The sequence below is a fragment of the Ochotona curzoniae genome, unplaced genomic scaffold (assembly GCF_017591425.1).
Source record: "Ochotona curzoniae isolate NIBS_2020 unplaced genomic scaffold, NIBS_Ocur_1.0 patch175, whole genome shotgun sequence".
Classification (NCBI taxonomy): Eukaryota; Metazoa; Chordata; class Mammalia; order Lagomorpha; family Ochotonidae; genus Ochotona; species Ochotona curzoniae.
Genome location: NW_024466723.1, coordinates 146,083 through 158,494, shown reverse-complemented (window position 1 = coordinate 158,494; position 12,412 = coordinate 146,083). Strand labels below are relative to the sequence as shown.

At 43.4% G+C, this 12,412-nt stretch overlaps 1 protein-coding gene across 2 annotated transcripts in view; it reads left to right on the top strand.

Moving 5' to 3' along the window:
• Positions 1–12,412, top strand: part of LOC121166571 (signal transducer and activator of transcription 5B) — a 69,010-nt gene that overhangs the window by 32,833 nt on the left and 23,765 nt on the right. Inside the window, exon 2 of one of the 2 annotated variants that reach the window (XM_040995768.1) lies at positions 8,986–9,123. In XM_040995768.1, the coding sequence (XP_040851702.1) occupies positions 8,996–9,123 (128 nt within the window). In that variant the 5' untranslated portion in view covers positions 8,986–8,995. Of the gene's footprint in view, positions 1–8,985; positions 9,124–12,412 lie in introns of those variants that run through there. The other variant, XM_040995769.1, reaches the window with a different exon arrangement.

The window sequence follows — 12,412 nt, the reverse complement described above, 5'->3', positions numbered from 1 at the left end:
GATCACAAGTGTGTGTTTGTTTACCTTTATTTTTTGTTTCATATTTTCAGTGAAGGTTGTTTTATATTAGAGTTAAGATATAATAATTGTCCTTTTGAGATTGGCTCATTTCATTGAACATAATGGTCTCCAGTCGGGACCATACCCCAGTGAGAATAGCCTACATACAGAAAACTGCCAACAACACCTGCTGATGGGGATGTGGGGAGAAGGGTACCCTGCTCCACTGCTGGTGGGACTGTAGATTACTGCAGCCACTATTGAAGTTGCTTTGGAGAATGCTCAGGCAACTGAAAATTGAACTGCTGTATGACCCAACAATTTCTCTTCTGGGAATATATCCAAAAGATCTGATACATACACATGAGAAAGCAACCTGCACCCCTGTATTCATTGCAGCACAATCAACAATTGCAAAAACATGGAAACAACCTAGATGTCCATTGAAGGAGGACTGGATAAAGAAATTGTGGTATATCTACTCTGTGGAATACTACTCAGCCATTAAAAGGAATGAAATTTTATCACTTTTACCTTTTTTTAATTGTTATTCTTCTGTCTGTTTGTGAGAACCCTACAGTTTGAATCTGATATTTTTTCTTCTTGATTTTGTTTTGTGTATTCTCTTTGGCGCATTACACCTGGAGGCACAAATATTGCAAGGATTTGATCACTGCTTTAAGGTGTGGTCCATCAGACTTCTCTACTGAAATGTATCTCTTCCCATTGGTGAAAAACAGTATGTGCAATCATGCTGTGACTTGCCTGACTGTCCTGTGTCCCACACCTGTCATCTTGAGCTGCGATGATCCTTGTCTGAATATGTGTATTGGAAGCAAGAGTTTTAAATGTATGATAACCAGTGGAGGCAGCTTTATTTTTATGCTTAGCAGATCTTCTTCCCCTCTCTTTCCTTCCCTTCCCCTTCTCTCCTTTCCTCAAGGTAGTATGTCACAATTTAGCTATGAGTAAAGATTTATGAATGATCTTCTTCCAAGAATGTTATCATTGTGTTACCTGGGAAAATTTTTCCCTCTGTGTTTCATTGTGGGCCAAGTGATTTTATTGTTCCATTCCCATCTGTTTAGTAATGAGTTTTTAAGAAAGAGAGTTGTCTTCCTGATTGCTTTAGATAGTATTTAAACTGTTTGCTTATATAGAGCTGATGGTTCTAGTATTGACCTACTTCTAGATGTGATTATTTTAACCTTTGTACTTTGACGTTAGGTTAGTCTTAATATGAGAAAAGTCTTAAGCCTTTATTATTACCATTTGATATTTCTCTGCTTCTCAAAGTCTCCCCTACTTGGAAGCCAGTACCACTTAACACGCAGTAATGCTGGTGTCGATGGTGAAGCAGTAACTGTCACCTGGGAGCTTGCTCTGAAATCCTGTCCAAAGTCCTTGATCATTAACTGGTCTTGAAGTGTTCAAATGTTTAATCTTGGCTCTCTGCCTTAGACGTTTCAGATCAGAAGAAGCATTTATACAGCTTCTGCTTCATCTTCTAGCTGACCCTAGACTTTGCCAAGATCAGAGCCTCTGGAGATGTGTTTTGTATTTCTGATTCTTTCTTTTTTCTTCAAATTATGATATATAACAAGTATAAAGCCCATCAGAGGACATACAATAAGCTGTGTACATGGGCCCAGGTCCCAAGTGTGGGGTGCAGTGCTGAGGGTGGACTCTGCCCAGGCTGTGTGTCCCTTAGGGGGATCCGTGGTGGAATTAGGGACCAGTATTTTACTTCTCTCTATATAATATGTTTACCAGAGTTGTACAATCATTGCCACTAATTCTAGAACATTTGCACCACCTCCCCCCAAAAATCTGTGCCTATTTGTAACCTTCTGGTTTCCCTCTCTGACCCTTGGTTACCACTGGTCAATTTTCTGTCCCTGGATTTGCCTGCTCCAAATAACTCATATAAATGAAATTGACAATATTGTGGCCTTTTTTGTCTGGTTTTTTTTTTTTTGCCTTGCATAGTATTTTTTATGTTTATCTGCTTTGAAAGTTTAGTTACAGAGAGGGAGAGAAAGAGAGAGATATCCGCTGTTGATTCCCTCCCCAGATGGCCAAAATGACCACCTCAGGGCCAGGCAGAAGCCAGGAACCAAGAGCTTCATCCAAGTCTCCAGTGTGGGTGGCAGGGATCCAAACACTTGGACTGTCATTCACTGCTTTCCCCACCCATCATGAGGGAGCTGGATTGGAAGTGGAACCAGCACCCATGTCGGAATCCAGTGTCTCAAGAGGCAGCTTTATCCACAACACCATAGTGCCAGCCTCAGCATAGTATTTTCGAGGCTTACCCGTGTTACAACATGTACCAGGACTTTATTTTCTTGTAATTTTATTTACTTAAGAAACATAGGAAACCTCCTATCTGCTATTTCAGTCCCCCAGATGCTCACAACATGTGGGACTGGGCTAGGATGAAGCCAGCATCACTGGAACTCAAGCCAGGTCTTCCACTTGGGTGGCAGGGACCCAACTTGCTATCTCCAGGGATCCGTAAAAGCAGGAAACTTGGATTCAGAGGGAAGCTGGCGCTGAGCCTGAACAGGCATCCCAAGTGGCCTCTTAGCTGCTATGTCAAATGCTCACCCTGATTTCTTTCTGGTGTTGGGATAATATGACATTCTATCTGTCCACTTCTGTCGATATTCATTAATCCATTGCATACACTTGGGTTGTTTGCACTTTTTAACTGTTCCAACTTGTGCTGCTGTGAACATTTATGGACAAGTTATTGAGTAGATAGATGTTTTCAGTCCTTGCAGGCACATTGCTAAGAATGGAACTACCGGACCCTCTGGTCACTCTGGGTCAGCCTCTTATGAAACTACCCATTTGTTTTCCAAACCATCACACGGTTGGCCAGTGCTGCTTAATCTTAGCAAAAGTTCAATCTCCTCATCTGTTAAAGGTGGAGATAATGACTATTTGGTGAGGACTGAGTGAATAGATTCATAAGAGCACTCATTGCAGATAATATAGTTACTGTTAGCTCTTCGGTCTGGGTGCTGGGTAATAACACCACCACTTTTCTCTTAATTTTATTTTTGATGATGTTTACATAGTTGATTAGGGTGGGAAGGATTCAGTACCAAGGAAAAATGGATGACCTTTGTGTCCACATCACACCAGGCCCTAATCTTTTTTTTAAAGACTCATTTATTTATTTGAAAGGCAGAATTAGAAACAAGAGATCTTTCATCCACTTTTTAACTCTCCAAATGGCCACAATGGCCAGAGCTAAACCAGTCCAAAACCAGAAGACAGGAGCTTCTTCTGACTCTACTGTATGCATGCAGAGGCACAAGGACTTGGGCCATATTCACCGCTATCTCAGGCACATGAGCACAGCACTAGATCAGAAGTGGAGCACCCAGGCCCGGCACAGTAGCCTAGTGACTAAAACTGCTCCTTGCATCCACTGGGATCCCATATGGGAACCACGTCATGTCCCGACTGCTCCATTTCCAATCCAGCTCCCTGCCTGTGGCCTGGGAAAGCAGTAGAAGGTGGCTCAAAGCCTTGGAGCCCTGCAACCACGTGGGAGACCCGGAAGAGGCCCCCCTGGCTTCGGATCTCAGCTCCAGCCATTGCGGCAACTATGGGAGTGAACCAGCAGATGGAAAATCTGTCTCTCCTTCTCTCTGTAAATCTGACCTTCCAATAAAAATAAATGAATCTTTTAAAAAAAATTGAAGAGGAGAAGAAGAGAATTCAAGGCAAAAAGTATGCATCAGACCAAGAGCTAGCTCTTACTGAGCCAGGTGCTCTTTGTGATTTGTTTATTTTTATTTTTAATTTAACATGAAAGAATTACAGAGAGAGGGAGAGAAAGAGATCTTCCATCCACTAGTGCACTCACCAAAATGGCCACAATGGCCAGAACTAGACCAATCTGAAGCCAGGAGCCAGGTTTCCCATGTAAGTGCAGGGACCTAAGGCCTTGGGCCAGCTTCTGCTGCTTTTCCAGGTGCATCAGCAGAGAGCTAGATTGGAAGTGGAACAGCCAAGACTAGAACCAGCAGTACCCATATGGGATGCAGGTGCTGCAGATGGAAGATTAGCCTGACTTCATAGGCGATCATACTGGCCCACAGGTGCTGATTTAAGAGCCTGATCGTCCAGCAACTCCCTGAGCAAACCAACTGGTTAAATCTGCAGAACTAACTGGGTGAACCCGGTATTATCTCTAAAACATTATTTCTGCTTTAAAGATCCTGGGATGGGAAGGAGACATTGTAAAATGCTTTAAATTATGGACACGAATCCAGTGAAGCAAACCTCCATGTAAATTTTACCACTGAGCTCCCACCCCAAGCAGGAATTCCTCCACTCAGCTGGCAGATAGGCCTTGGAGCCTTCCAGTGTCAGACACCATGCTCCCCTCCAGTTTGGTTAAGGCAAGCCCTGGGCCACTGTGTTCTGAAAGTCTCCATAGAGAGTAGCTTATTTTTGTTTGTTTGTTTGGGTAAAAGTTTACATTTTACTTTTTAAAGATAGGTATTATTGGGACAGAACTATCCCCATGTCCTACCTCCTTCAGTTATTTATTGAAGTGGTAGACATTCATTTTGGTGGCTTTCAGTAAACCTGTGGCATTATAAGACGTTAACATTGTGACTTGCTAACAGGTGCCTAAGGGCTGCTGTGTGTAGGACTCCGGGACCTCGGCTCTGTCCCTGGACGTGAGGGCCAAGCAGACGCTCTGTGCTTTCTCGAGGTGCAGGCTTTGTGCTCGGGTTGCCGCACGCGGGGTCTGGTGTGCCTGTGAAGACAGCAGCTACTCAGAGCTCAGCTAGTTCTCATCTTTGGCCTAAAAATAAGACTGCACTTCCAGTTCCCAGGCTTTGAGAAACCCCTGTGATGATTTACCAGAGATACAAACCACTTCCCTTGTCAGACATCGCACAGTGAGGCTGGAGCTGCCTATTGGTCCGCCGAAGATAGTCAGCTTTGGGGACGGGGTGGGGGCAGGTGCGGTTGACAGTGCAGAGTCACACTGGATGGTGGGATTGATGCGGGGAAGGAGGGCAGCAATCAGCTTACATGGAGCGTGGACCTCGTCCAGCAGCAGGGCAAAGAATGTGTGAAAAACAGTGCTTAGATTTTAGGTTTTGTTCCTAAAGATCGAAACATAATTTTTTTCCTAAATAATTTTAAATTATTTACTTGATAATCTTGGTAAGTCATCTCAAAGCCCATGTATATGTAATTCTTGTTTTAAAAGCAAAATAAAAATAATTCTATACTATTGTGTACTTTTTAAACAAGTGGTAAGCAAAATCTTTCTTGCTGTAGCTAAGCCCCTTTACACAGTGGAAGTGTATCATGTCTGTCAAAATAAAACAATTATCTCCTTGTGTTTGTAGCTATTATCCCCTAGTAAAGACATACTGTTTTAGAAAATAATTACAGCATGTTCAATTTAAAATCATAAAAGAATTGCGATAGGTTCTGAGAACTCAGCATTCGACTGTGATAAAAATTAAGGTAACACTTAAGACAGCATAAACAGTGTGACATTTATAGAGTGTAACCCTATATGTGTGGCAGAAAGGAAAGGGCTGATGGCAGAGATCTTCCATCTGCTGGTCCATGATAGGCAGTGCTGGGCCTGGCCGAAGCCAGGAGGCAAGGACTTAACCTGCGTCTCCACATGTGGATGGCAGGAGGCTGGAGTTGGAAGTGGAGCTTGGACTGTCACCCCAGGCATCCAGCTGTGGGATGCAGGCATCTCAGCCAGTAGGAACGACTGATCTGTCGATTCACTGAACAGATATTTGCACAGGCAAACCACGGCCACAGGCATCTAGGACACAGTAGTAAATAATACGCTGCCATCTTCCACTGCAGTGAATTTAATACAGAGCTAGACAAAATGAATAAAAACTGAATGGAGGGCCCGGCACCGTGGCCTGGTGGCTAAAGTCCTCGCCTTGAACATGCTGGGATCCCATAAGGGCACTGGTTCTAATCCCAGTGGCCCCACTTCCCATCCAGCTCCCTGCTTGTGGCCTGGGAAAGCAGTCAAGGACTGCCAAAGCCTTGGGACCCTGCACCTGTATGGGAGACACGGAAGAGCTCCTGACTCCCTGCTTCGGATCAGCACAGTACCGGCCATTGCGGTCACTTGGGGAGTGAATCGTCAAACAGAACATCTTTATCTCTGTCTCTCTTTCTCTCTGAATATCTGACTTTCCAATAAAAATAAATAAATCTTTTTTTAAAAAACTGAATGGAAAAGTTACACAAACTGTGGTATAGATTGTTAAAGAGCCAAAACCCCATTCTTAGCACAGACTTTTCCAAATTATAAAATTGTCATTGATTGGCTAAACAAATTATTTCATTATCACACCTTGGTATATTACACTGATTCTTATTTTATCTTACTCTGTGATAATATTGAAAAAGCCTGATAAGTCAACTAAAATGTTTGTACTTATTGATTCATATACCAAGAAAAAAAAAAGGTTGCAATGCTTTCCAGCAGTTAGATGCCTTCATCTAGTGGGGAAATGAGGGGAACTGGAGAGGGAGGAGATGAAATCCCTGAGCCCATGGAACTGTATCATAAAATAAATAAATTTTTTTAAAAAATGTCTTCATTTCATACTGAAGTGCCTGGATTTGATGCCCCACTCTAGGTTCTGATTCGAGCTTCTGCAGGTGCAAACCTTGCATGGCACTGTTCATGGCTCAGGAAAGTGGGTGTCTGTCAGTCATGCCCAAAAAGCTCATTTCTGGTCCCCAGTTTCAGGCTCAGTCCAACCCTGGCCATGTGGGCATCAGCGGATAGGAGTGTTCCCTGTCATTCAGCCTCTCAAATAAGTAAATCTTTTTTTTAGAAAGAGTAAAGTGAAAAAAGAAAGAGAGAGAGAGAAAGAAGGAAGGGAGGGAGGGAAGGAAGGAAGGAGGGAGGGAAAAAAGGGAAGGAAGGAAGAAAAAAAAAGAAAGAAAAAGAGGAGCCACCAGGACTTGAAGTGGCACTGCCATATGGAATGCAGGCATAGTAAGGGGCAATTTAACCCACCACAACTCGTCATCGGCTGCTGTCACTTTTTAAAGTGCCAGGTGCCGAGCGAGTGAGACCTGAAACAAAGAGAGCTTGGAGCTCAACAGTCCTTGTGTGGTGCCTCATGAGTTCATGTTAGAGAAAAGGCAGCCAGCAAGTGCACAATACATGCCAGGAAGTGATAACAGCAAGAAAGAAGAGAGTGGCCAGAATACCGTGTATTTGGGGGAATGGGGATGGAGTCTCTGGGAGAAATTTTCCCATAGCTTTCCTTCTTCCATCTCTTGGGACAGTTCAGGTAATGAATACAGATGCGAAAGAACTTTTGTATCTGTGGGTGCCATTCACCTGTTTGTTAAGAGAGCTCTAACAAGGTCCTGCTTCTTATTCTTTGGACTCTCCTCCTCATTTCTGTCTTAGTCTTCTTCAGATGTAAAGGCCTATGCATCTTCATCCATTTATCCCTGTATCCTTCCTCCAAAATTATAATTGGGCATCTGTTTTGATTTTGAGATTAAAAAAAAATGTACAATCAGATGTCTTCCAGCTGCTTGATTATAAAATGGGATTGCCTCTAGAGAGAAAACTTTGGTTTGAGTCTTTTCAAAGCTATTGAAATTTGATGTGTTGGTTGATCTTGAGTGATCCTGGCCCTTATGCCCAAAAGCCCTAAATAAAACTGTGCACTGCTCAAGTGTTCTATAGCATTGCACAAGTCTAAACTCGGTAACTGGCAGCCACCCCACATTCACTGCTGGCTGACTTGTCCCATAAATAGCTCAGTGTTACAGGATCAGACAACTACAACAGAGCAGAGAAAGAATTTCTGTTTCCTAACAGCCACATGCCAGTCTCTGGTCACCAACACAATTCAGGTCCAATTCCCTGCATCCTAACTGCAGCATGCCTCTTAGAAGAATAGTGCAGATCACAATATCCCCATTTACCTCAGAATCATGAAGGAAATGATATGGAAATAATAGTCTTACCCACTTTCCTATAGCCCTTGAACCTTTTTACCCAAATTAACTATGTAAAGATTGTCAAAATAAAATAAAAAATGGAAAAAAAAAAAGAGAGAACTATATGAAAAAAAAAAACGAAGAATAGTGCAAATCAGCCACATTATGGAAAGCAACATAAGAGCAAGATTCAGTTTTAGTTCTCTCAGTTCCGTACAATAACATTGCTGCTACAGTCTGGTTAACCCAGAGCCTCTGCTGACTGAATTACAAACCGTCAGAGAGTCTGAGGCCTCCTGGTAGCTGTTTGAAACCAAGTGCCTATTTCAGAAATCTACCCACCACTGGAATAGAACAGCCCTTGTTTCTAATAGTTGGTCTATATTATTTGTTTGCCTGAAAGATAACAGAATATCACATCATGGGTTACTTCATTGTGAGCAAAGTGCTGCTGGTTGGGTGCCTGGTGGGAATCGCTGTGGTTCTTCCATGCTTTAGGGGGTCTCTGTTTTTCCTTCAGGGAGCTCCTTTCCTAAATGGCACTGTGTTGTTTTCTACCTTTCTTAAAGCCACTATGCCAAATAAACAATATGTGATTTTTTTTTACAAGCCGCTCTGATAGTTTTGTAACTATTATTGAAAGACGACTCACCCTTGCCAGTAGTTTTGAACACAAATGAAGACCATGACTGTGATATCAAATCGCCAGCGGTTCCTTCCCTGATTCAGTTTTGTTCTTTGGCTTATAGGACCTCCATCTGTTCTAGGATCAAAACCTCTAGGCCCTATTGTGCACCATTCCACAGCCACCCTAATTGCCTGTGTTTTGAAAACATTTTAAAGCTAAAATTCAGTTCAGCAGTACTGACCTTGAGTCTACTAAAGGGCTATAAGTATTTGCCTTTGTAATCTATGTGATCCTTGACTCTAATAGGCTTACAATTAACAGCATTTCAGAATCTTCCAACCACTGCCTCTTCCCAGCAGGTTGTAAGCCATGGCGGTGTGGATACAAGCCCAGCAGCTGCAAGGAGATGCCCTTCACCAGATGCAAGCGCTGTACGGCCAGCACTTCCCCATTGAGGTGCGCCATTACCTGTCCCAGTGGATCGAAAGCCAGGCCTGGTAAGTGCACAGTGTTGCTGAAGAAAGGCATCGTGATGGAACGTGTACAAGATGTGCTGTAAAAAATGCTTGTAATGTGATTCATGAAAATATATTTAACCCCATCTTAGCTTAGATTTAGATATCGGGATTAGCTCTTGGGGTTTGTAAAATAAGATTTGCTCCTTTCAATGGCATAGGCCAGCTAAAAGTATTAGGCTGCTGCTACTGAGAGCGAGCACCCAGCACTAAGTGGTGAGTGCCTCTTAGGGGCTGAGCTAGTCCCTAGGTGGCAGAGGTTTTTATGAAAAGAAAGAAAGAAAGAAAGAAAAAGCCCTTATCCCTACAAAATTTAACATTTAAGAGGGCAGATAAATCTGGGTATAATTTAATTTAAATTTATATTCAACATAAAATATTTTACATTTATGTTAATAATTCACATCTAATAAACATAAGGCAGTAGTCTGACAATGAAGACGTTAGTGTTTTTAAATTAGTATGTATTTTATGTAGATACAAAATGACTATAAGAAAATACATCAAGAATGTTAGCAATTACATTTCAGTGGTAGATGTGACAAGAATTTTAGTTTTTATTTTCCAAATGACTAGTGTGTGTTGGGGGGGGCAGTAAAAATCTTGTAGAGGAGCCAGTGTGATGGCATAAAAAGCTAATCCTCTGCCCTGTGGTGCCAGGATCCTGTGGGGGCAGCAGTTCTTATCCAGTTTCTCTATTTCCAATGCCAAATCCTTGGGACCCTGTACCCTTGTGGGAGACTGAAACATGTTCCAGCTCCTGGCTTCAGATCAGTTGGGCTCTGGCTGTTGTGGCCATTGAAGGAATGAACCAGCAGATGAAAGACCTTTTCTCTGTCTTTCCTTCTTTCTGTAAAATCTACCTTTCAAATAGAATTAGTACAATGCAGTTAGTGGAAACTCAGGTTTTTAGAATTTTAAAAAATTTGTTTTAAGGCCCGTGGCGGTGGCCTAGCAGCTAAAGTCCTCGCCTCACACGCACCAGGATCCCATATGGACGCCAGTTCTAATTCTAGCAGCCCCACTTCCCATTCAGCTCCCTGCTTGTGGCCTGGGAAAGCAGTTGAGGATGACCCAGGGCCTTGGGGCTCTGCACCCACATGGGAGACTCAGATGAAGCTCCTGGATCCTGGCTTTGGATCAGCTCAGTTCCAGTCATTGCAGTCAATTGGGGAGTGAATCACCAGATAGAAGATCTTCCTCTCTGTCTCTCCTCCTCTCTGTAATCTGACTTTGCAATAAAAATAAATAAATTTTATTAAAAATTTCGCTTTCGATAAAGACAGAGAACACATTGTCCATCTGTTGGTTCACTCCCTGAGTGATGGAGTTGAGCCAGGCTAAAGCCAAGATCCAGGAACTCAGTCCAGCTCGCCTGCATAGGTGGCAGGAAGCCAGCTACTTGAACCATGACCTGCGGACCCCCAGGGTGTTCATTACCTGGAAGCTGGGATCGGAAGCAAATAGGCCTTGAACCCAGGCCCTCCAGTGTGGGCTGCAGGTGAAACAGAACTGTCATTCCCGGGCCCAGCACGGTGGCGCAAGTGGTTAAGGTCCTCGCCTTGCACGCCCAGGATCCCATATGGGCGCCGGTTCTATCCGGGCAGCCTCGCTTCCCTTCCAGCTCCCTGCCTGTGGCCCGGGAAAGCAGTTGAGGACGGCCCAAAGCTTTGGGACCCTGCACCCGCGTGGGAGACCCGGAAGAGGCTCCTGGCTTCGGATTGGCATAGCATCGGCCGTTGCGCTCACTTGGGGAGTGAATCATCGGACGGAAGATCTTCCTCTCTGTCTCTCCTCTCTGTATATCCGCCTTTCCAATAAACAAAATAATAAAAATAAATCTTTAAAAAAAAAAAAAAAGAACTGTCATTCCCTGTACATCATGTCTGCCCCGACGTAGCTCTTTGATGGTAAACAATGTTTCATACCCAGAAACAGGTTGTACTCTGTTTTGATCGGAGCCTAGGAGCTTGTTGGTTGGTTATAATCTGAAATACACCTTAGATTCTTCAGGCTTTCACCATTGAGGCCCAGAGTCTGACAGTCCCTGGAGAAGCCGTCACTGATGCCGCTGTTTCACTGTAACCTGTTGGAGATGTTGCTTGGAACAATTGCAATTTCAGTTGCATGCTGGTAGTAGATTTTTATTCAGAAGGTAGAGAGCATCGAAGGGAAGCAATTTTCTAGGCAATTAAAAATCTCTCAGCTTCATGTAATCAAGTGAGAAAAACACGAGCTAAATATGAGAATGTCAAGTGCACCTTGTTTAATGCTTTTCCGTTCCCTTTCAATTTTCTTTTCTGTTTAAATGATTTAAAGGATTTAGTACCCAAAAAAACCCACTCAGTAAGAAGTTTCTGTTGATTTAAAATTTAATAAGATTTTCCTGAAGTCTTTTTCTGTTGTTTTTAAAAGATTTATTTTGTTTTAAATTATTTATTTATTTGTATTGGAAAGCCAGATATACAGAAAGGAGGCGAGACAAAGAGGACGATCTTTTGTCCTCTGGTTCACTCCTGCAAGGGCCGGAGCTGAGCTGATCCGAAGCCAGGAGCCAGGAGCTTCCTCCAGGTCTCTCATGTGGGTACAGGGTCCCAAGGTCTTGGGTTGTCCTGTACTGCCCTCCCAGGCCACAAGCAGGGAGCTGAATGGGAAGTGGAGCCTCCAGGACATAAACCAAGTGCCTATATGGGATTGTGACTGCTTGCGAGGCAAGGATACAGCCACTGAGCCATGGCGTCAGGCCGAAATCATCAGTTTGGAAACTGTCTTTTCAACTACTTTTTTTTTTTCACCCAATAATTAAGTTTTTAAGTAAGCAACTAGTACTTCTTTGAGTTTTTCCAGTGGACTGGATCTCTCAAGAGAAAGTTCCCCAGCAGTGAGCATCGCTGATTGAAACAGCCCTACAAGGCTGCCCCCTCTCTCCTTCCAGGCTCTTCTTTAGTATGTAGAGCATGTGTATTTACAGTGTGGCTCAATTTTATCGCTGTCTCCAGACGTAGGTCTGAGTATACTCCTCGAAGAGTCTGATGCTCACGTCCTGGGACGTCTCTCTGTGCTAACTGACCTCAGGAGGCCAGAATTACAGCACCTTTGAGCCCCCACTGTATCTCTTTACCCCAGGCTCGATTGGCACCGGTTGAATGTTATTTCAGTCTAACAGCTGTAGGGTTTCTTCAGATTGCCTACTGTCCCATAGCAGTTGGTGCCTAAATTACAGAAAGAAAGAGAGGGAAGGCCACTCACCTGTCGGCAGTTAAGCACCTCT